Here is a 24,310-nt window from a genome sequence, read left to right on the forward strand (position 1 = left end):
TATGCCTGATCTAGATAACCCAAGGTTCTCCACTGCTGCAAAGGTGTCAGTAATAAATCCCACCCTTTCCTCAGGACTCTCCATGTCGGTTCCAATCCCTGATATGCAAATGATTCATAGCCTATTATCTTTTTGTGTAGTTCCCCAATCAATCCCTATTGACAGTCTACTCACTCCCAAACCACTTATTGAAATCAGCTGTGCTAGAGCAAGAAGCAATTGAACATCTGGATGACTTTATCAAAGTTATAATTCATAAGCCCTGACTAGACCACACTGTAGATAACTCTTGTATACATTGGATTTCTTTCCATAACTATTTTCTCCCCCTTTCCCTTGTCCGTGAAACACTCCACCCTAAACCTTTGCTTACATAAACATAGAAGCTCTTGGACAGTTGGAAGCGAACTTGGAGAATTTGGGAGGTATGTGCATTTTGCCTTTATAAATAACCACAAGCACTTTCAGCAGGAACCAGCCTTATTACTGTTCTGCCTTCAAATGCCTCAATGTCTTCTTTATTATTACATTCCTTTTCCTGTCTTTTGATCCCAAGGAGCCCCAAGGTGACTTTAAGAGTTCACAAGTAACAATAAAGTTGTACTGAGAATTAATACACCACCACTTCTCGGCACACAATAATAAACTATAGCTATGTGTGCCTTGGTATTGAAGTTAAGTACCGTATCTTATTCTTTCACACAGGCTATCTGCTCAGTATTACTTGAAAAACTTGCCATCTCCCTCTTGTCTCTTAAATTGCTTTCCAAACAGAACTTTGAGTACCCTAGCGTTTTATGCTTGGTTCTCATATTTCATGTGTTTTTAATACAAGATTTCCCAGAGTTTCTTTTAATTTAGTCACAAATCGTATGGAGCAGCTTTTAAGGGCCTTTATTTCACTTCTCCATAAATTTCTGGTTCTCTTCCTGTTGATATCTTTGGTGCCCTCTGAGCTCTGGGTGGCCACTTTAGTGCTCTTTTCTTTCTTTTTTTTACTGATCCATTTCCTTCCTGCCAAAGGGCCACATGAATTATGTATAAAATTTGCATATGCTGATATATGTATATGCATGGATTCAAATTTTAAGATAATCACTATAAGTTATTACTATAATTAAGCAGAAATGCAATATACTTCACCATAGATGGGGATACTGTTGTCATGTCCCACTGCTTTTGAGATTTCTAAGGCATTTGGCTGATCACAACTACACACTGAGTGTACTGGACTAGACAGCTGCTGCCTAAGACCATAAGCAGAGTGCAAGGCAGAAGTTGAATCTGGTGCCCCAATAGTGGACCACCCATTTGGCCCCAGATTTGCTATTGCAACAAAACAGCAATGTCTCAGTTTCTTGGAAGGAAGCTTACTTACACCAGCTTGCCTTCTGAGTATGGCAGAGGCAGAGGGTCGGAGCCTCAAAACACTAAAACACTCGTTTAATTCCACCTGTTTAACAGAAGGCGAGCCAGTTCGTTTCCCATCCAAATTAATCCTCTAATAAATATGCTTTGATTCATCCATGGATGGGTATCAAATTAAATTACAAATTAATATCTCGCCCAGATCAGTTAATCTTCAATTAATTCACCCACAACTAATTTTCTGCTCAAGTTCTGCTCCAAATCTATTCCTCTTCACTTAATTTTGCTATTTGTTGTTCATATATTTCCCTAAAGTAAATGCCTTCCCAGATCACCAAAAAGCAATTTGTTGTTTTTTAAGAAAAATTCTCTGTGTTAGAGAATAAAAAGATCCAAGCTCTTACAGCGGCATTGTACAGAGAACAAGAATAGTACCTTAAACAAAAGTTTCCTCAATGATGCATTGAGACAGAAGCCATGTTCAGTTAATTCTCTACAAAGTAGTATTGTTACAAGTTCAACACATCTGTTGGTTCTTGCATGTGTGCCTACCATCTATGTGGTCCTCTAAAACTTGCCTTCTATAGAGGTGCTTGCTATACTAAATAATAATAATAATAGTAATAGTAATATTTTTATACCCCACCCATCTAGCTTGGTTTCCCCAGCCACTCTGGGCGGCTCCCAACAGAATATTATAAACACGATAAAAGATCAAACATTAAAAACTTCCCTAAACAGGGCTGCCTTCAGATGTCTTCTAAAAGTCAGATACAGTGGTACCTCGGGTTAAGTACTTAATTCGTTCCGGAGGTCCGTACTTAACCTGAAACTGTTCTTAACCTGAAACACCACTTTAGCTAATGGGGCCACCTGCTGCTGCTGTGCCGCCGGAGCACAATTTCTGTTCTCATCCTGAAGCAAAGTTCTTAACCTGAAGCCCTATTTCTGGGTTAGCGGAGTCTGTAACCTAAAGCGTATGTAACCTGAAGCGTATGTAACCCGAGGTACCACTGTAGTTGTTTATTTCCTTGACATCTGATGGGAGGGCGCTCCACAGGGCGGGCGCCACTACCGAGAAGTCCCTCTGCCACATGAAAAAATCACTTCCACCAGGGGCCCACAAGCCAGAGCAAGACCCCTGGATCGTGCTGCAGAGTCCCAAGTTAGAGACCCCTTGCATGTTACATTGTCAATGAGTTTTGGTATTCCTATAGTGTTGAGTGATGTGGCTAAACTGACATTTCTCGGTCCAGTAATGATTGATGGCTCTTCATTGGCTTCTTATCATGCACTGGCTGTAATGGCCTTGGATGCTGCGGTTCTGTGCTTGTTAGGCTGTGACAGCAGCTATTAACGTCCCAGACTAGCATAGATTGCTCTGATGATTCTGTGTAATGGTTGTGTCTGAATGAAAGCAGCACGTTAAGTGTGTGATTATTTATCCTCCTTCACTCCGGCTTCTAATAACACTTTGATAAATGGCTGCTGTTTAGGAAATGTTTGAATTTTCTGCTGTGAACGCTTCTTCTGTTTTAGGGTAAGCAGAGTGGCTGGTGTCTACTATGTATTCAAGAGGAAAGGACCCTCAGCTAAGGGAATTCCTTATGCCATCTCTCCCCACTCCAGTCTCTTGTGCCCCCTAAAGCTTCACATAAGAGTTGGGGGCAGCACCCAAAAAAAGGAGAAAGAAATGGGAGGGGGAGAGTCAATAGTTCGCAGATCAGGCCTGCCAATTTTTATGGGTTAGACTTTGAGTGAACTAATTGCACAGCGGTGAAGGTTTTTAGAGTATCTTTTCGCCCCTGATTCTCTGCATTCTCACCTGCATAAACATATCTAGAGTTACAAACCACAAGTGTTCCTTCAAATTGCAATAAGGTAAGTAGATGCTTCCCCCCCATTGTAAACAAGCTGGGCGAAGTTTTACATCCAAATCGAGGTACCCCTGGGCAGTGGGCCAGCAGGGGCTAGCCAAGGATGGAAGCATTCCTAAAAATGGGGCAAGGGGGAGCTCAGCCAACCCACAGTCATTCTTTCCCAACCATTCTTCTTCTAGCAGAGCTGCTTCAAATATTTGAAGAGAGGAGGGGACACGACTTCAGTGGTGCCCACCTCTGCTAGGCTTGATCGTTCTCCTTGTCCTGTCACTTGATAGGGATCTGGGCAGCTGGCCTGATTCTGCACACAGATCTGCTGCCATCACATGCAGTTTAGCCCTAAAAGAAGGGTGGTTTGGTCCTCCGCCCGACTGTGGGCTTCTCTCAAGGTTGGGCAGTGGCCAACTACTTGATGTTGAGAAACTGCTTTGAAAACATCTATGGGAAGCCAGTGCTTTGAAATGGGGAGGATAATGTCAGCCTCGTTAGATGTGTAGACTTGGGGCCAGCATAACACTTCTCGAGTTTCCAATTCTTTCCCCCCACTCTTCTTTTTTGTAAACAGAATCAGCCAAATAGGAAGTAAAATTCGGCAGGTCTCTGTGGAGTCTTGATTCCCGACCCTTGTCTGACATTAAAAATACAGCTAAAAAGCTACTTTTCCCTCATTGTGGCATGCTATGAAATTAACTTTTATGGCAATATGCTGGTTCAGAGACCGCCAAGCTGTTTGGGCCCAGGGGCTCATTTGGAAATTGGATAAAATTACATGAGCAACACACAGAGACACACACACACACACACACACACACACACACACACACAGCAACAAAGCACATACTACAACTGTGTTGGGTACCAAAAACTGTTGCTTTCAAGCTTCTTTCATCAAGCAGAGGGGGGACATTCCCCAATGGGTGCCAGGGAATGTCTCTGCGGGTGCCTTGGGCCTAGTCAAGGGGGAGCAAGGAAGGGCAGCTGCCCCCACTAAATCAATAAAAATACATAGCTAACTGAGGTTTTGCACCCCTAATAAAAGGGCTGCCCCCCCATCCTGGCTACGCCCATGGGGGCACCTGTGTGCCCGCAAGCACATTAACAACCCCTGTACTAGGTATTGCTCATCGTTGTGTAATGTACTTAGTTCGCTTCTGTTAGAGTCCTAGGCAATGCTGTACAGCTGTTTTTTGAGTTATCACTTAATTACCATTACAAGGTTTCCAGAAAGATCAGAACCTGGGGGGAAGAGAATGTGACAAATGAATTAGGAAGGTAAACACTGGCCATCTGTTGAACCGCTCTTAGAAGAAGGAGAAATTCTACTTCTACAACCAAACCTGTAAATAAGAATCCAGAAATTCTGGTGAGAAATGTGCTGTCGTGGGGATATTTTCCTCCCTCTATCAACAGAAAAATAGGACGCCTTGATTTTATGCCCAGCCTTTCCTGTCTTCAAGTGCTAGTTAAAACATTAGATTACAAGAAAGGAATATTAAAGAGTCATTTAGGGGTGGTTGGTTTTTTCTTGTCAGTGCTAAATTACTGTGGAGTAACACAAGCTAAGGAGGTGGTAAGTGGGCTTGTATGTTTGGCTTTTCTAGTTCCAGTTGGCTGGCACTCTAGGAGCAGATATTCTTGGAATATGCCATCTGGCAAACTGGCAAACACCCTGACCACGATTAAGCGACCGGTTTGGCTTGCAAAGTTCCACTCAGGGATTAACGCCTTCTATCTTCGCAGCATGCCTGCAGCCTCCAGGGTATAGTAAGCAGCATTTCTGGCAAGAGATGAATATGAACCGCTATTCATCCTGCAGCCTATCCTAGAGATCTTTAGCTGAGAGAACTGGAAAATGAAAGGCAATTCCTAATTTTTACTGTGCGTTTGTGTGAACAGGTGTCCCATTGGACACAAAAGTGGCTCGATATTTTGGATACGGTGGAGCAAATGCCTTCTTTTCTTTTGGCCTCTTATTGTCAGTTTATACCGGTAGATAAATCCACAGTTTTAAGTCCTCTTATCTGTAAGCAGCTGGCAATTTGAATGAAGATTTTATTCCAGCCAAAACAATAATAAAATTTGCCTTCAGCCCCTCTCTCCATTTCCCTGAAAAGTTGCACCAAGTCTTTTCACTGACAGGAAAGGGAGTTTCTCCCCCTAGTGCTAATTTCTGCATGGGTGTGTGTGTGTGTGTGGAATAGACAAATTGCACACACATTGTGGCTGGGGAGGAAAGTGTTAAACCTCCCCTCCCCATCTGCTATGATTGTGATAGAAATTGTGCCTGACATTTAATTTACCAATCACAGTGCATGTGATTTAATCACATTGTTAACATGTAGTGTAGTTAGGCCCTTAGGAAGGCTTTCCCCCTTACATTGATCTTAAACAACCATCTGGCCAAGTTTTGTGATTTTAGTGCAAAGCAGAAGATTCCACAAATAGTGACAAAAGTCTCTCAAGGCAGTCCAGAGCACTGTGGGTAGCGTAATCTGGGCTGGCCTTTTTGTGAGATTTGGTGCACAGCCACGTGATAGGAATGGACTGGCTGTGAGATGTTGTGTTGAAGTCTCCAGTATGGATGGGCAAATGTCAATGTTGGTTTCTCTCAATTTCTATTATTTCTAATCTCAATTTCAATTTGCCACTTTCAACACCAGTTTTGCATTTCTCTTCCCCTCCCCAAGACCCCATGAAAATTGTTCAGTAGTTTAGTGCACTTTTCTCCTACCTATACATATTTTTGCAAGCAAATTCCTCTAAAGCAGTGCATTTTTGTAGATTCAGCTGGGCCAGATTCAACTAAGTTGTGCAAGCGGAAGCCAGCACAATAAGCCGTATTCATGCAATGGGACTGCCTGCTTCTCCTCTCCCCACATACCCCTGTGCCCTCCCCAAATCGGCTTAAAAGGATTAGGGGACACACACACACACACACACCCCACACACACACACACCCCATACCCTCCAGAACAGCATGAGGAGAGAGGAGAGGAGAAATTGTTTCATGGGGCAAGCAGAAATGATCTCCTTTGTGTGGTGTTGAATTCCACCCTTTAGTTGTTTGGAGAACTCAGTCGCAAAATTTAGACAAGTGTGAATTTTGAAGGATATCTGTGTTTTCAGTTGGCAAATTAGTTCATGAAGTACCAATTAGCTAGGTTTAGATTAAAATGTGAATAGAACTGAATTGATTCCCCCCATCCCTAGTTTCTAGGAATTGAATTAATATATTTCTGGGACTAGTTGTGTAGAAGAGAAGAACATTCCTGAGTTTATTTTGATTTTGTTTTTACCTCAATATATGTATTTTTTATTTTAAATATTCCTTTTCCTTTCAACAGCTGGACCTAAGGGCAAATGGCTGCCATCCAGATTAATAGCTAATTTGATTTATTGTTGTTGCTGCGTTGCGTGTAGATAAGGATTTCAGATCTTTGCAGGATCCAACCTTTTGTTTAAGTTGGCTAAGTTGCAATGTTTACAGGAACCCAGCATCTGTTCCATAAGAACTGCAGTTCCCCTTTCTTGGTGTATTCCGCAAGAGTTTAGCTTGAATCTCCTGGCTCTCCCAGAGCAATGCCTTGAGGGTGAAATTCTTAGTGGAATAAGGTTGGACTAAAGATTTGAAAAAGTAGGTTGTTTTCTCAACATGAAAGGGACATAAATCTGGGACCTCTTCAGCTGTTCTTGGGATTTAGGTTGCAATCCATACCCAACTGAATTTGAAATGACTCCTCGGGAGACAAAGTTCCATAGTTGTGCTGGTATTTCTATAGGCCTATCTGCCTCCAATGAAACTTACTCATGAAGGAAAACGTGAAAAAGTCAGGTTAATTATTAGTTCACTCCATTCTTTTTCTGCTTCTGTGTTTCCACTGTCAGCTGTATTGTCCATCTTTGATCGGGTCTGCATAGAATATCGAGGCTCTGTATTTTTCCTAAAAGGAGGAGGTTGTGTCGTGATCTCTTGACACAGCTAACAGAACTTTGCTTTGGTTATAACACCTGGGTAGCAAAACATACCTCCTTCTCTTTGAACAAAAACGTCCTATATTGTGGCCTGATGATGTGACAGTGGTGCAAAGGAATCACCAAACAAAACCTCCCGGTTGAGTAGACACTTTCCCCACCCTCACCCCTGAAGCCCTTTCATAATAATAATGCTCTGTTATGGTGTAGCATCATTCCAGGAGTGTTTTAGATGCAAGAAAGAAAAGGGTACCCAGTCATCCATCACTGAAAAGAGGCAATATGCTTCTGAATACCAGTTGCTGCAAATCACAGGTGAACAGAGTGCTCTTGTGTTCAGGATATTCTTATGTTCCTTATGAGTTGTGCTGTAACAACAACGGCAACAACTTTTTTCCCAAGAGCAGCAAGGTTGTCAATAACAAGAGGCATCTCCCCCACCCCTGAAATAGTGGTACCTCAGGTTAAGAACTTAATTCGTTCTGGAGGTCTGTTCTTAAGCTGATGTACCACTTTAGCTAATGGGGCCTCCCGCTGCTGCTGTCCGATTTCTGTTCTCATCCTGAGGTAAAGTTCTTAACCTGAGTTACTACTTCTGGGTTATCAGAGTCTGTAACCTGAAGCGTCTGTAGCCTGAGTACCACTGTATCCTCCTCCATCCTTGCCTTCATAGTGAGATAGCAAATGACGGGGGGGGGGGCAATGACAGCATTTTTTCCCAGCCCTGTTGCAGCCTCTTCACTCAGTGTTCTGGAGGTTCTGCAAAGTGTGCTCAAAGTGATCTGCTTCCATATTTCATGCTGCCACAGAAACAGAAGAGTCACAAACTGCATTTTTTCCAGTGCAGTAAAACATTGCTTTGCAATGTTCTCCTTTTGATGGGAACAAAATATGGTGCCTCTTTCAGTCCCCTATCCTGCTCCAGCTTGTTCTGTACAAGGGAACATTTTGCGCTGTGATTCCTTGTTGTTGGGTGTGCTTGGCTTCTTTTCAGCCTTTTCAGTGTAAAGTAAGCAAAGCTTGTGTGTTAGCAACAGGGAAAACAGTGGGGACCTCAACCCAGGGGATGAACAAGCGCCTTAGAAACCAGTTGAGTTGATGTTGAAAGCAGACAGAATGTACTTTTCACATGAATGAATCACATGTGCAAAGAAGAATAAAAATCCTATGAATACTGCCATTCTTCCACAGCCTGGCACCTTCCAGCTGTTTTGAACTACAACTCCCATCAGCCCCAGCCAGCACACCTGTAATATAGGAATCCGTACTGACTATGGTTGAGGGGAGTTGTAGTCTAGAAAAGCTGCAGGGTGCCAGTTTGAGGAAGCCTGCTTATACAGATACATCCTGTCTGACTTATACAAGTCTCTGTTGCAAGTCTCCTGATATTCCATCCAATGGAATGGGGCTCATTCACTTTAGGTTACATGTAAGTGGATTCCTTCTTTTCCTGCTCTCCGATGTTAATGGAGAAGTGACATTAGCAGTCAATATAATGCATACAAGGAGCACAAAGGAAACGTTTCTTCTCCACAAACCTAGAAAGAAGAAACCTGGAAGTCTGGCAGGAAAGGCAATCCATGTGCAGCACAAATCTCTGTGCATCACTCTTGCACCATGTTGCTTCCTTTCCCATCTAGATTTTCCTGCCTTCAGTTGGGCTTCCTCCATTCAGCTGCTTGATTTATTTCCTCTTCCCTTCCCAACACTCCATTCCCAGCTGCATCCTTACACAGAACTGTTTTCCCCCTGAGAGTGTAGAATTGAAGCGTGAACCTGCCTATGTGTGTGAGAGAAAGAGAGGGAGCATCTGTCTTGCATGCAAAAGGTCCCAGGTTCAGCCCTTGGCATCTCCAGGTAGAACTGGAAATATCCTCTGTCTGAAGCCCTGGAGCATCACTGCAAGTCAGTGTAGACAATTCACAGTGCAAACTAGATGGGCTTTGGTCTCCTTTTGAACGAGAATCATTAAAAAATCTTGGGCTGCCCTGAAGACCAACATATTTATTTTGGAATAAACTTTTGAGGACTACAGTTCACTGCATCCATGTTATTTTGAGTTGCAGATGAGGGGCAGTGTATACAGCAAGCAAAAGGGTAATAATAATAATAATAATAATAATAATAATAATAATAATAATAATATATCCCGCCCATCTGGCTGGGTTTCCCCAGCCACTCTAGGTGGCTTACATCATATATAAAAACACAACAAAACATCAAACATTAAAAGACAAAATATCCTATACAAGCAACAAACCTATCCTATCCTATACAAAAGCTATAAATCAATAGAAATCAATAACCACAACAATAATAAACAGTTTACAGTTATACTCAAATTAAAATAACCACCAACTCTAAACATTTAACCAACACCAACCCGACAAAAACAAAACAGAGGAACTAAAATTAGAACCATATAAAACATTTAAAAATATTTTAGTCAGTTGCCACAAACCAAGAGTTGTTCCAGCAATGCCCCAGTGGCCTCCCAGGAGCCCCTTTTGGCTGTTCAGCGTGAGTCTGGGCCCCGCCCCCCAGGCCAGGTGGAAATGGGCCTTGCAGAGAGCACCAAGACAGTGACAATGACAAAATTAACAGTGGGAATTCACAAAACTGACGGGTGACCCAGACACCCTGGCAACATTTCCACTCGTGCCATGCCTAGAAAGCATGGGTCTGAGTGGTTTTCCTCTTGACCCACACTTTCTAGGCATGGGCTGAGTTTTCTGGTTGCCCCAATCCTTTCCAAAAGAAAACCCACTCTTTAGCAATAGTTCAGAACAAATGGCAATCCAGGGAGAACTTGAATTGCCATTTGCTCCAACTGATCACTAGAGACTGGTTTTCTCCAGAGGGAAATGGCAGGATAAGAGGAAGCATGGGAAAACTCTTACAAAAACCCTTTGCCCCAATTCAACCCACAAATGATTGCACTGAATCTCTTTCGCGTTACAGAGGAATGAAAGTTACTGGAGGCTTATTACCATTTTGTGGTATTTGCATTTATTTGCCAGTAAAGAAATTGAGCATAGATGTCCACAGCTTTACCACTGAGAAATCTCTGGACACCCCCCCCCCCAAAAAAAAATCTTCAAGGAATTCAGCTTTGTTCTCTGAACTTCAGTGTGCCTCAGTTTGAATGCTGGACTCTATACACACATTTACATATGAGGAAAGGAGAGGAATTGGGAGCAGAAAGACATACCCTCTGGTCACTGTAGAAGCCAACTCATGTTCTTAACAAAAGTAGGGTACTGAGCAGGAAAGCTTTGCCAAGACTATTTACAGGTCCCAGGTATGCTTCAGGCAACCTGCCTTGATAGAAAGTGAGAATGAAGAATCACTGCCCAGTGAGTGCATTCAGACCAATCCCAGAGTAACATATTTTTGCTCTAACTTGAACGTTAGTTTAAGACACCAAAGGTGTCATGGACTTTGAAGACACTCGAACTCAGGATGCAAGGGAGAAACATGCTAAGAGGAAGGCATGCTTGGCAAATCCACACTGTGATCAACTCCCACCCGGGAACCAATATCCCCACTGTAGAAGGAGGTGTGGATCCAGAATTGGCTTCCACAGTCACTTACGGACTCATTGTTAAAACTGTGTTTATGGAAGACAATCTTACTCGGCTACAAGTGATCGCCAAAGAAGAGGTCGTCTTCTATGCATTTTACCACTGGCCAATCTCTGCATACAATTAGTATATACTGTACTCTTCCATATCTGTTCTGCATATGAGTGTAATGCAAAAAATCACAGTCAGTCTGTGATTTAATGCAACCTTCGCCCAAGGAATGTTATGTGCAATTTGCACAGCTCTCTTGGTAATCACCCTGTCTTTGTAAAGTAATTAACAATATCTCCTTAGCACCCCAGCTTCCGTCTGTCCTGCTGGGACCAAGATATTTACAGCTTTGTGGATTCCCTCCCTGCAGAGAGATGTCATCTCTCATTTATTCACCATGTTTTCCATGGTCCTGAAAGGCTTTATGGCAGGAGGCAATAAAGATCTCATTTCAAATTTCTAGTGTCGCTTTTAGTGGGCAGAAACAGCAATACTGTAGCTAGTAATTTTATGGACAGACAGGCTTCTGATTCTTTGTGTCTTGTGCTCTCAAAAGCTACAAAAATTCGGCAAAATCAGTATGTGGCCACATGTGCAGGGGTGTGCAAGTTTGCCTAATTTTGTAGAATTGCAGCACAGTTTGAAATTCCTACTTCTGAAATACTTGGTTCTCACTCTGACTACTGTTCTCTACTCTCATATAACTTTATTTTCCTTATTTACTAACACAAAATCTCAGAAAGGAACATGGACTTTTCTTGTTGGGAATGTGCTCCAGGCCTCTGATTATTTTGGCTGTCAGGCGCTGTGGATTAAACCACAGAGCCTAGGACTTGCTGATCAGAAGGTCGGCGGTTCGAATCCCCGCGATGGGGTGAGCTCCTGTTGCTCGGTCCCTGCTCCTGCCAACCTAGCAGTTTGAAAGCACGTCAAAGTGCAAATAGATAAATAGGTACCACTCCGGTGGGAAGGTAAACAGCATTTCCGTGTGCTGCTCTGGTTTGCCAGAAGCGGCTTAGTCATGCTGGTCACATGACCCGGAAGCTGTACGCCGGCTCCCTCGGCCAATAAAGCAAGATGAGCGCTGCAACCCCAGAGTCGGCCACGACTGGACCTAATGGTCAGGGGTACCTTTACCTTTACTTTATCTTTTGCAGCACTACAATATTCTTTTCAACCAGACCTGTACAGTGTTCCACTGCAACGCAGATTTATATGAGTGTTATGATATACCCATAAATGATGTCTGAATAATTGAATTTACTATCCTTGAAGTTCTACTCCATAGAGTTTAATCAATTAAAGAGATATTTGGGATCTTTAAGGAGTACTTGGCCCTGTGTTTCCTAATCTGGATCTCTCTACTCCAAATGCTCTGCTAGCAGCAGACTCACTGAATTCAACGAGGTTTATATTACCAGGACATAGGTAGTGACATGTCCCATAGTGTGATGTGAGAGCGCATGAGGCCTCACCTTGCTGAAGCTAAGCAAGTCTGTGTCTGCTATTTTATGAAATCACTTACACACTCATTCACTCTACCCACAAAACAATACTAGTCGGTTCCTGGGTGCTTGACCTCCTGGGATTCACATGCGAGGGGACCACCTTCGGAAGAAAGGCAGAATATAAATATAGCAATAACTATCGTGGTTCTGTAGAGGTTTAGTGTTCCATCCATGCAATCTAGGCAAAGTGTAGGACACATTGAGCACATTGAACTCAATGGAACTGAAGTGTGCAGGTATATTTAGTTTATTGGCTATGCTTTTATCCCACCTTCTGACAATGAATGTCTTTCAAAGACCCTCCTAAACTCTTTCCAGCCTGAATCAAGTTCATGCTCAACATTGGTGAGTGAGGCTCCTTAATTGTGTTGGAACAGTAGGTTACACTTTTCTTGAAAATCACATCTGCCACTGAGAATTGATTTCCCCCCCTTTTCTTCTTCTTTTTTCACCTGTTTTTATAAACTGAGCCCTTTTATGTCTCTCTTTTGGAGGGAGAGGCCAGCAGGAAGGCATCAAAATAACCAGCGATGGGGAGGGGGTTTGTCTGTGACCCGCTGAGATTTTCTGTACTTGTAACAAGGAGTCTGGCTGCATGAGGTCAGTGAACAGAAGGACCAGAGTAGCCATACCACAGCCTGTTGCGATCATGACCTTTATTTCAACAGAAACTGGTAGCGAGAGGAAGGATGAACGATCTGAAGGGCAAGTCAGTGTCACAGTTGCAGTTCGGTCCCAGATGATGGCTCTGCTTATAGATAGGCAGCTTTGCAATATGTTTCCATTGTCAGTTGCAGAGCTTTTCAGGAGCCTGCCTTTTGTGTACGGGCCAAAAGATATGTAGGGTGGCAGTTTGAGAATGCAAGGAAAGTGCTGTGATAATTATAGGCATGGAACAGCTGCTCAAAACAGTCCCACAGGCAAAAATTTGAGCTTGCGTCATAATCCCTTGTGCACAACCCCATCCCTGCCTGTTACGCTTCTGTTTTCTGCTATTTGGCTTTAGCCTGTCTTCCGTGTGCAAATGTGCAATTAGTTCACAGTGCATGTTCTAATATGAACTCACACTGTTCTCCAAATCACCTTTTGAGCATCTTGACATTTCCAAAGAGTTCTGACCTCCTCTGTTGGTCTTTGAGAAACATCAACACGGGAACAGAGGCATCAGCTTCTTCACAATGCAACTTCGGGCAATGTCCTTGGAACATCGAGGGGACCTTGCTCCCTCAAAATGAAAATATTTGGTAGACCAAAACTGCCTCAGGCCCTAGGAGTCAGAGTCTATATATGGGAAGCTTCCAGACAACCTGTTTATTGACCATTTGTTCTGTTCACAGAGAGGATGTTGTGTCAAGCAACTGTTTCCCCTCATTTTCTAGTTCATTCCCCATCGCTTGCCTTGTCTCCAGAAGTCTGGTGGGGGGGCAGGGATTGGCTTTTGTCACACAAGAGTGCTAGATGAATTGGAGCTGTGAAACCTGAATTTGCCAGTAGGCAATGACAAACAGAATCCCCACCCCAAAATAGTGACAGTCTGCAGGCACCCATATGAGTAAGAGAAGACATGACAGGAGTGTATGAAATTATACATGGCATGGAGAAAGCAGGCATAGAGAAGTTTTTCTCCAGAATACTAAAGTCATGGGACCGCGGGTGGCGCTGTGGGTTAAACCACAGTGCCTAGGACTTGCTGATCGAAAGGTCGGCGGTTCAAATCCCTGCACGACGGGGTGAGCTCCCGTCGTTCGGTCCCAGCTCCTGCCCACCTAGCAGTTCGAAAGCACCCCTAAGTGCAAGTAGGTAAATAGGGACTGCGGTAAGGTAAACGGCATTTCCATGTGCGGTGCTGGTGCTGGCTCATCAGTGCAGCTTCGTCACGCTGGCCACGTTACCCGGAAGTGTCTTCGGACAGTGCCGGCTCCCGGCCTCTTGAGCGAGATGAGCGCCAACCCTAGAGTCGGTCACGACTGGCCCTGACGGGCAGGGGTACCTTTACCTTTTACTAAAGTCATGGACATGTGATGGTGCTGAATGTTGGAGGGTTTGGGCCAAAAATTAGGAAGTACTTCACAAAGGTGCATTGTTGAACTACAGAGTTTGCTCTCACAAAAGGCAGTGAGACCACCAATTTAGATGGCTCTAAAAGCAGATTACACAAATTCATGGAGGTGAAGGCTAGCAGTGGCTGCTAACCCTGGTGCATAGGAGCCAACTCCTAGGGGCTGAGGGGGCTTCGTCCCCCCAATAAAATATTGGAGGGGGCCAGGTCCCTCCAAAGTTGATGGGCATTGCCATTCAAATTGTGTGTGTGACTGTGTCATGTAGCTGATTACGCAGAGTGGAGCTTACCTGCCCCCCCCCATATTTTATTCAAGTTTGCACTCCTGTCCTGATGGCTATGTTCTACCTCCACTCTCAAGGACAGCATGTTTCTGAATACCCATCTGACCAAAGTCATTTTGTTCCATGGCTTTGTTGTTGTAAGTCAGTCTGAGTTGCTTTTACAAGAGAGAGAGAGAAGTGACTAAGAGAAAGTAAGTAAATAAGTAAGTAAGTAAGTTCTAGTGGGGCTAAATTTATCTGATTTTGCTTCTCCATTTTTCTGTATAGAAGCCCAACAAACTACCAGTTATTTCAGTGGACCATATACCAACTTTCTGCACAAGCAACATATTCTAGGCTATTACAGTCACATAAATAGCACCGTTCACATCTATTGTGGGTCAATTCCATCACTCAATGAGATTTTCCATGCACTGACTGTCCCTAGGACTCTCTTTGAACTGAGAACGGTTGGTATTCTGCAAAACTGCCCGGCTTCCCAGAGTTGATTTCTTCCAAAATGTCAGCATTTGAAACATTGCACAGTCTTTACTGTAGCAATACCATATCTGAAGAAATGACTCAATGTCGCTAAATACATTAATGCAATGTGGCATATTTTCATTTCTTTTATCTTGCCTGTAGATTGCTTTAACTATCCAAAAGACGGACCAGCATCTCCAAAGAAGTTCAAGAACGTCCCTGAGCTTGACTTCAGAGGCAGGTGCTCCTCTGTGTCCTCTGAGTGGGCCTTGGTAAGAGTTATCCCAGAGGAAGAGATGACGGAAAACAACCTTCTGGCTGTCCGGGTTATGGTGACCAGTGATGGAAGCAGGTATTTTGGGAAGCTTGGATTTGGGAACTGAAACCAGCCTATTTCCCAGCAGGAAGGAGAAAACATGGTTTAGGAAAACCCAGGCATTGTAAAGTCTGTTTGTTAAAATAAACACAGGAGGTGGTATGGGGGAAGGAAGGATGATGCACCAGGAACATTATTTTTTACAGCTGCCTTGAACCTCTTGTGGGCATATGATTAACTTGCAGGAAATATTTACATCCTACACAAAGTTCTGAGTCAGTGCTTTGGGGAGAGGGATTTAATTGAATCAAGACTGGTTCTGCCTCTTATAAAAATTACAGTATTTGAGGACTATTAGAGTTTTCAGGGAAGTAGCACATTCTGGGCCACAATTTTCATCACCTAAATATGAAGAGGTCCTGCCCTGTTTTGCACTTTAATTACTTTCGCTCAAAGGTAGCCAAAGTGGACTAAAACTCACATCATCCATCGTCATTGGTCTTGCTGGTTGGGACTGATGGGACACAGAGTCCAACAACATCTGGAGGGGAGCACACTAGATCCATTTATGGCAGCTCTCCTGGTTTGAAGAACCATCCAAAACCCAAAGATAGCAAAGTTTTATGAAAAAAGGGATTGGACATTGGTTAAAATGCAGAAAATATGACTAGGAGCAAAAAAAAATGGGGGGAATAAGATTTTTTTAGAAGAGGGACACTTAATAAATAGCCCCTGAGAACAAGCAAAACTTGTGTACACAGTTTTCATAAATAATAATAATAATAATACTTTATTTATACCCTGCCCATCTGGCTGGGTTTCTCCAGCCACTCTGGGCGGCTCTCAACAGAATTAAAAGCACAATAAAACGGCAAACATGAAAATGTTCTATACATATAGAGAATGCTAGTGGATTAAGAGTATGCCTTTGCTTCTATTCCAAAATCTTGCATTCTGTATTCATTTCTAAAATGAAAGAATTGCATGTTTGTTTCTTCATAATTCTTTTCGGGGGGTGATGAAAATATAGAAGCAAATGGGAGGAGCAGTTATTGGAACTGGTGTGGCATTGCATTGCTTTGTAAATTGACCATTCTGTAGGCAGGGGGATCTTGGAGTGCTCTGAAAGTGTCAAGACATGAGAACTGCCAAACTTGAAGCATAGAAACATTGACATAAAAACTTTGCAAAAGCTTCCAGAGGCACTGCAAATTGATACAACAAGGGAACATTTTGTAGAGAGGAGGGGAATCTCAGAGTGCTCTGAAGGTGCCATGACATGAAAACTGTCCAGCTTGTTGAAGTGGAGAGCAACTGGGAAGCTTAGACGATGTAAGGATAGGAGAGAGATTCAATTCAGTTTGCATTTAAAAGTGAACCTACCTGATGTCAGGGCGGGTGTCAGGAACAGGTCAGCAGTAACTCACAAGGTGTCAGTGAAGTTAACGCTTTACTCAAAGAAACAGCTCAGGCCTAATGAGCACAGCAACTCTTCCCAGTAAGTCTTGCCCCATAGAGGCAGTTGTGAGACTGATGGTCCCTACCTTCCCATGACACCAGTTTGGACTTTCTGAAACAACAGTGAATTAAAACACAGACATCCTTCAAAATTCACATTTCTCCAGCTAAGTAATGTGTACAAAAACGCATGTATTTGAGTAAAGGGGAGGGATGCATATACTAATTAAATTGGCATAGAAAATAAAGTAGAAAACACATTAAGGGAAAATGACTTGCAAAAATGTGTGTATTAGGCAAAATTGCACACAAAAGCGTGTAAATTAGGAGAAGTTCACACTAAAACACTGATCAGTTTTCTTGAGTTCTTTTAACACCCCCCCCCCCCAAAAAAAAATTGGGGGAAAGAGAAGCTGAGAGAAACAGAGGCTGACAGATCCATGCATCTCTAAGAGAATGTATCCTGTGGCATAAGAAAAGCCCACCAGTTCCGATGAAGAAACTCATGGGTTCCCATCAAACTTAGTAAAAATATCTATGGTGTGAAACAGATTTCTGTATTAAATTCAGACTGCCTCAAATTCCTGGAAAGTGCTAAAAGTAATTGAAGAAGCTAGTGCCTTTGCAATCAGTGCTAAGCTACTGTGAATATTTAAGTTGCAACTGCTCAGCACTTTCCAGTGACCCATACTTAGGGCAGCTGTGAAATATTCGACGGGCAGTTTTGTTCCACTTGCTGGCCATATGCTATTATCGTGACAGGTCTTTCTCTTTTTTGCTTCTTAGCTCAGATCTGGGGCCTGATTTTGATGGGGACGCATCTGTCTCTGAAAGTGATGAAGGGCTGTTCCCATTGCCTGAGCCAAGGACCAGTGCCCCATCCCTACGAAAGCCTCTGTGGCGGAACACAAGTTTGGGAAAGAAGGAAGAAGGCCGTGAAAAGTCCAAGGCTGCAAATGGCAAGTTCTGTAACAACTCAATCCATTCACACCATCAAAAGCTGTTGTTGTCCAGAGAGTGATTGGATTTAACTGTGCAACTTGTGAATGTTGGGATTCCAAATTTCCCAAAGCTTTTTAGCTTTCAAGAGCTTGGCCTTAGCTTGCCCACACCTACGGTAGCCAGGAGGGGAAGAGGCTGGAGCTCCAGCACCTTTAATAGTTAGATCTGCTGAAGTTAGAGTAAGTTAGATCTTCTGAAATGCCCAGCTCCAGAACTGTTAACAGTTCATGAGCTCTGTCATCTTTGGTAACTGACCACTCTAACCAGATTCCACTGTGACACAGCCAATGGCGGCCAGAGGGACTGTTACTCTAAAGCACTGCTGGGGAACCCTTGGCCCTCCAGGTACTTCTGAACTACAGCTCCCGCCAGTCCCAGCCAATATGGCCAAAGGTCAGGTATAATGGGAATTGTAGTCCAGTAACATCTTGGTGATCATAGGATGCCCACCAATACTCAAGAGCAGAGGTAGGAAACCTGTGGCCCTTCAAATGTTGATGAACTGCAACTCACATCATCACAGGCCGTTGGCTGTGCTTGCTGGTGCCGATGGGAGGTGTAGTTCAGCAACATCTGGAGGGCAAATGGTTCCCCACGCCCGCTCTAGAGAGTGGGGAGGGGATTGTAGAATTAAAAAGAAAAACATCACAGAAGACATCCAAACAACACAACACCGCAAAAATGCATAGGCCTGAATTTTCATGGTTGCAAGGTAAGTGTCATTAAACACAATAATACTGATAGAATCCTGAATAGGTTTCATTCTTGTATTTTCCCATTATTTTATTTTTATCCTTGTTTCGTTTCAAAAGACCAAGGTTTCTCATTGTGACCTGTAACCGCTCTGCAACCACAGGCTTCTCCAGTTGCCTTTGATGTGAAATTGTTCAGAGAAATATCAAGTGGAGGTTAATTCGGTTTTTTGCTCTGACAGCACATTGCAAACATAAATTTGCAGAACAATAACTTGATAAAAAAGGCAATATTTTAATCCAAGCACCCCAGGCAAAGAGCCTTGTATGAATTAAATTGCTGTTTGAATAACGATTATCTTTGGAAATGCAAGAGGGAACTGAAGAGGTGTCCAGCTGAAGAGGACCATGTGTAATAACAGCAAAAGCCTTTCTCTTCCCCTTGCTTTGTTTTGGCCAAATAAAGCTCAACTTTCTTTCTCAAGATCAATCTATGTTACAAATGTTCCCCTTAGCTTGCTGTTATCTTACCTCCAAACTCTTCATTGTCATTGACAGGGTCACATGGTACATCATGTATTTTCTCCCTTTTTTCCTCCTTAGTTGCCTTTTATATCTCTGTTCCACCCCCGCGGCTCTGTTGCATATGCTTTCTTGCTTGCATTGTTTGTTTGCCTGCGCAGCGCAACTAGCTTTTTCCTGAAGCATATTGGAAGAGTTCTGTTTATTGTGCTCTGCATATTCCCATGGGAATGGTCATGGTGATAAATAACTTCTGCAGAGAAAGACAAATGTTACATTTTCTCCCATAGTTATATGAAAGCCCACAAGGAAGAGAAACAATAAGAGCCATAGAATCTGCAGTGCACAAAACAAGCTCTTGTGACGCAGGATTCTGTGAAAGTTAATCATTTAAAAGTTGAACAGCAATTCCAAGGGGTTGAGAAGTGGCACTTTCTGAGGAAACACTGGTTGGTGAACGTTGCCCTCTAGTGGTTAATAGGCACTTTCATATTGATCTGCATGCCTGCTCGGTCTTGCAAGTTGCTGACTGTAAACCTATGCTTGAAAAACAGAAATCTTAACTGTATACTCTGCTGGCAGGGATGAGGTTGCCTCTCTAGATGGTGCTGGACTCCAGCTTCCATCAGCATCACCCAATGGTCAGGGGATGGTGGGAGCTAGTAGTCCAAACAATATCCAGAGGCAAGAAGGTTTCCTGCCTCTGCTCTACCGCTTAAATTGAAGGCCTTTTCAGATGACACTAAAGATGCAACCAGTGCTGTTTTTCTGGGGAAAGGTGTGCCAGAACTCACTCTTGCTCTCTTAGAATGGGAATGGTGCCCACCTGAGAGGTGCCGGAACTGAGTTCCGGCTGAAAAAAACCCTCTGGATGCAACCCTATACAGTGGTACCTTGGTTCTCAAACTTAATCCGTTCTGGGAGTCCATTCGAAAACTAAGGCGTGGCTTCCGATTGGCTGCAGGAGCTTCCTGCACCCAAGCGGAAGCTGCGTCGGATGTTCAGCTTCTGAAAAACGTTCGCAAACTGGAACACTTACTTCTGGGTTTGCGGCATTTAGGAGCCGATTTGTTCGGCAACTAAGACATTCAGGAACCATGGTTCCACTGTATATGTTTATTCAGAAGTAAATCCTATTACGTCCTGGAAGACTTACTCCCAGTGTGTATACTGGATTGCCACTGAAAAGTGCTTTAACCCTGCTGTTTTTTTGCATGTATATAAGTTACTAATGGGAAATGTCTGATCTAGATAGTGCAGATCTAGAGATTGTTGGGTGTTTGATTTGGAATTGCCAATGTGTTACAGTAGCTCAGGGCGGGGGGGGGGGATATGCTATTCTTGGGACCATGGAATTTCACTTCCAGGGCAGGGAATGGAAGCACAAAAGGACATACAGTTGCTTGACCCTTTAGTGAAACCTCTACTCATTCAATATATTGTTTTAAATTTTTTTCAAATGGACCATTTTAAAGTGTCCTTTTCCATCTCTTTAGCTCTTCAACGAGCCCAGAGTCTTCGAGAACCTTCTGCCTCAAAAAAGTACCAAAACTGGAAGAAGAAAATTCAGTCAAGTAAGATTTAGAATGGGTCTTAACTGTTTTCCTTTCCGCTGGTTCCCTGCTCCAAATCCCTTTCCTCATGAGGTTTTCCCCTGCGGGGGTTTCAAATGAATGATAGTCACATGATTGGTTCTCCCTTCTGGTCCATCCTGCATCTGCAAAACATACATGTGTTAGAAGTTGGAGTCCAACAGCATCAGTGGAAGAGCATCTGCCTTGCTTGCAGAAGGCTATCCATGGCCCCTAACCCTGATGCCTATGTTCTGCTTCCACTAGCTTCTGAATGCCAGGTGCTGGAGGGGAGAGTGTTGCTGTGCTTCCGTCCTGCTTTTGGGCTTCCCAGAGGCATCTGGTTGGTGTCTGTGACAACCGCATCCTGTGCTAGATGGGCCTACTGGCCTGATCCTGCAAGACTCTTCTTATACTCTTACAACAGAAGGTCCCAGATTCAATCCCTGATATCTCCAAGTCAGGTTGGGAAGGTCTCCAGTTTGAAACCCCAGAAAGCTGCTGCCCTAGATGGGCCAATGATCTGATTTGGTGTAATACAGATTCCTGTGTTCTTGTGATACTTCTCAGGTATCTCTTGCCTGTGATCTGTCTTCTACTATGTACATGTGGACCTCTCAGCATCTGGGAACACACTTGCATCTCTGAGCAAGTTGCTGTCACAGTGGCATGCCCAGTTGGTTGGCACAGCTACATACAATCCCTGAAGCTGTTATTCGGCTTCTGCAATGCATTCTGCGTGGGGCTACCTTTGAAGGTGACCTGGAAACTACATCTAATCCAGAATGCGGCAGCTAGACTGGTGACTGGGAGTGGCCACTGGGACCATATAACACCAGTCCTGAGAGATCTGCATTGGCTCACAATACATTTGTGAGCACAATTCAAAGTGTTGGTGCTGACCTTTAAAGCCCTAAATGGCCTTAGTCCTGTATACCTGAAGGAGTGTCTCCACCCCCATCGTTCTGCCCAGACACTGAGATCCAGCGCCGGGGGCCTTCTGGCAGTTCCCTCACTGCGAGAAGTGAGGTTAGAGGGAACCAGGCAGAGGGCCTTCTCGGTAGTGGCGCCCGCCCTGTGGAACGCCCTCCCATCAGATGTCAAGGAAATAAACAACTATCTGACTTTTAGAAGACATCTGAAGGCAGCCCTGTTTAGGGAAGTTTTTAATGTGTGATGTTTTATTGTGTTTTTAATATTCTGTTGGGAGCTGCCCAGAGTGGCTGGGGTATCAATAATAAATTATTATTATTATTATTATTATTATTATTAGGCACAATAATTGTGAGAAGTTGCCAGAGCCCACTTCCTATAATAATGCTGTTGTTAGTAGTAGTAGTAGTAGTAATAATAATAATAATAGCATTAAGAGTAATAATCCTGACTGCAGCTTCCACAAATAGTTTCTATTTTCTTCTCCTTTTCTGTAGTTTCTTCCTCTTCTACTGAAGTTTGTAAGACCAGTTTTTGTATAGCTGTGCCTTAGCCTACTGGTTAAAAACCAACAAGAGGCAACACTTTAACAATCTTTTAAGGGTAGGTGGGGAGCAAGCCTACTGCCAGCTCCTTTTGCAGCTTGCTCATTTACACATTTGTTTAAAGCTTTGCCTATCTATGTGTGTAAACCTCCCATGTGGGTCTGGTGATGAATCTCCAGAGGGAGCTAACAGCCCACCAGAAGGAGATGAGTGAATTTTAAGAAAATAGCAAAACCCATCTACTGACAGAAACCAGCTCCTGCCCCAACCACAGTATTTTGATTCACCACCTCCACCCGCCATTGTCTGAAAAGCTGTGGTTTTAATATCTTTGTAAAATTCACTGTGTCTAGAAACCAGAATCTTCAACATGGACTTGTCACCCAGGCCAGTGTGTGCGTGCGTAAGTTCAGTTCACTCCCCCCCCCCTTAAGTGAGCGCATTTCATGAAGTCAATGTAAAAATAACGGGAGCTGTAATCTCTTCCAGAATCAGGTTAGAAGTGCAGTCACATAATATTCAAATAAGCCTTTAAACTGGATCAGTCAATCAAACAAACGAACAGGAACAGTTTTTCTGTTGGCTTGTGGTGAAGCCGAGTTCCTAAGGTTCAGGTGTGTGTGTCATCTGAATTCATTTGCACCTGTTCATGCAAAATTCATCTTTCTCTCCGCTAAACAATTCCATGGCTTCCCCACCTCCACAAGCAGCCATTTGCAAAAGCTAATCTGATGCAGGTGTGCTTCAGTGCTTTTGTCTGGGTTTCCTGCTTTTGGCACTAATTTGGGTGCCATGATCTAATGAACTAATGAAGGGAGAGGAGAGGTGTAGCTGAAGAAAATCACATGTTTCTGCTAGAATAGCAAGGTGGTGCAAGTGTTGAAGCTTGGCATATCTATTGCAGCAGATTGCAGAAATAGTCTGTTAAGACGGCTGGTTGAAAGAATAAAGAAACTTAAGGTTGGCTACACCTGATAAGCAAATCCATTCAGAGTACATACAAGCTTGTACAGGAACAGATGGGGCTCATTAGCCTGCAAGGTAGTCCATCTAAGAGAAGGAAAACCCTAATCCAGTGATGGCCAAACTTGGCCCTCCAGACTACAACTCCCATCATCCCTAGCTAACAGGACCAGCGGTCAGGGATGATGGGAATTATAGTCCCAAAATGGCTGGAGGGCCAAGTTTGTCCATCACTGCCCTAATCCTAAACCTCCACTGCCTTGCAATTATGCTCCTTCATGAGAAAGAGATTCCTTCATGGATGGGAGATTCAGGACAAACAAAATCCTGTTTTCACATAGTACATAATAAATGCATGGAAAGAGTTGCCACAAGATGTGCTGGTAGCCACTGACTTAGATCAGATGGGCAGAAGATAGAACAGGATTTACTGGCAGATTGATAAGACAATGGCCAATAGTTCTCCTAATTGTCGCAGCAACAACAAAAGGCTTTTTCTTTCTAAATACGGCTGCTCTAATGAGGAAAGCATTTGGGGGGGAAATCCAGGGGTGGATTTTTATATGGAATGACTGCTAACTTCATTCACTAGTAAGAACAAACAATTGGGCTAAGCATGTTCTCAAATACACCTTGTTTCTTAATTCTAAGGTTGTTTCCCAAGCTGCTATTGTGCATCTGGCTCTGACTGGTGGATTTTGGGGTTCTGGAAAACTGAAGCCTGCCCACATCTGGCTTCACAGCTTCAACCTGAGCTTAGACATAGTTATGAAAGACCACTCTTACTTAGCTAACTAATCCTCAAGGTTCAGAGGTGCTATTCTGAATAGCAGCTGCTATAGAGCAAGCAAAGTGAGAGGATGTTGCCTTCATGCAGCCTTGTAGGTTGCAAAGTAAAACTAAATATAAAGTATGGTGATGCTGGCTAGGGAACCTGTGGCTACAAGGCTCCTTTCAAGCCCAGCCAGTTGGCTTTCCAAGAAGCATGTAGTTGACCACTGTTGTAAGCCAGACATTGGACTATGGTGGCTCTTTGGTCTGAATCAACAGAGCTGTTCTTACCTCCATTCCTTGAATCCTAGGATCTGAAGGTGAAACTAAGAAATGTGGGGAAGAAGCACATTACAAGGAAACTGCTGGCAATCACTGGGATAGCATCACTGGGGTTAGAGTATGCATGAAAGGGTCGAGAACACTGTC

At 43.4% G+C, this 24,310-nt stretch overlaps 1 protein-coding gene across 7 annotated transcripts in view; it reads left to right on the top strand.

Annotated features, from left to right (window-relative positions):
• Positions 1-24,310, top strand: part of MICAL2 (microtubule associated monooxygenase, calponin and LIM domain containing 2) — a 139,926-nt gene that overhangs the window by 89,586 nt on the left and 26,030 nt on the right. For 6 of the 7 annotated variants that reach the window (XM_083417204.1, XM_083417210.1, XM_083417209.1 and 3 more), the window contains 3 exons: positions 15,271-15,460; positions 17,669-17,841; positions 20,595-20,672. In XM_083417204.1, the coding sequence (XP_083273330.1) occupies positions 15,271-15,460; positions 17,669-17,841; positions 20,595-20,672 (441 nt within the window). Of the gene's footprint in view, positions 1-15,270; positions 15,507-17,668; positions 17,842-20,594; positions 20,673-24,310 lie in introns of those variants that run through there. The other variant, XM_083417214.1, reaches the window with a different exon arrangement.

The sequence above is a fragment of the Podarcis tiliguerta genome, assembly GCF_965153285.1.
Source record: "Podarcis tiliguerta genome assembly, chromosome: 1".
NCBI lineage: Eukaryota > Metazoa > Chordata > Lepidosauria > Squamata > Lacertidae > Podarcis > Podarcis tiliguerta.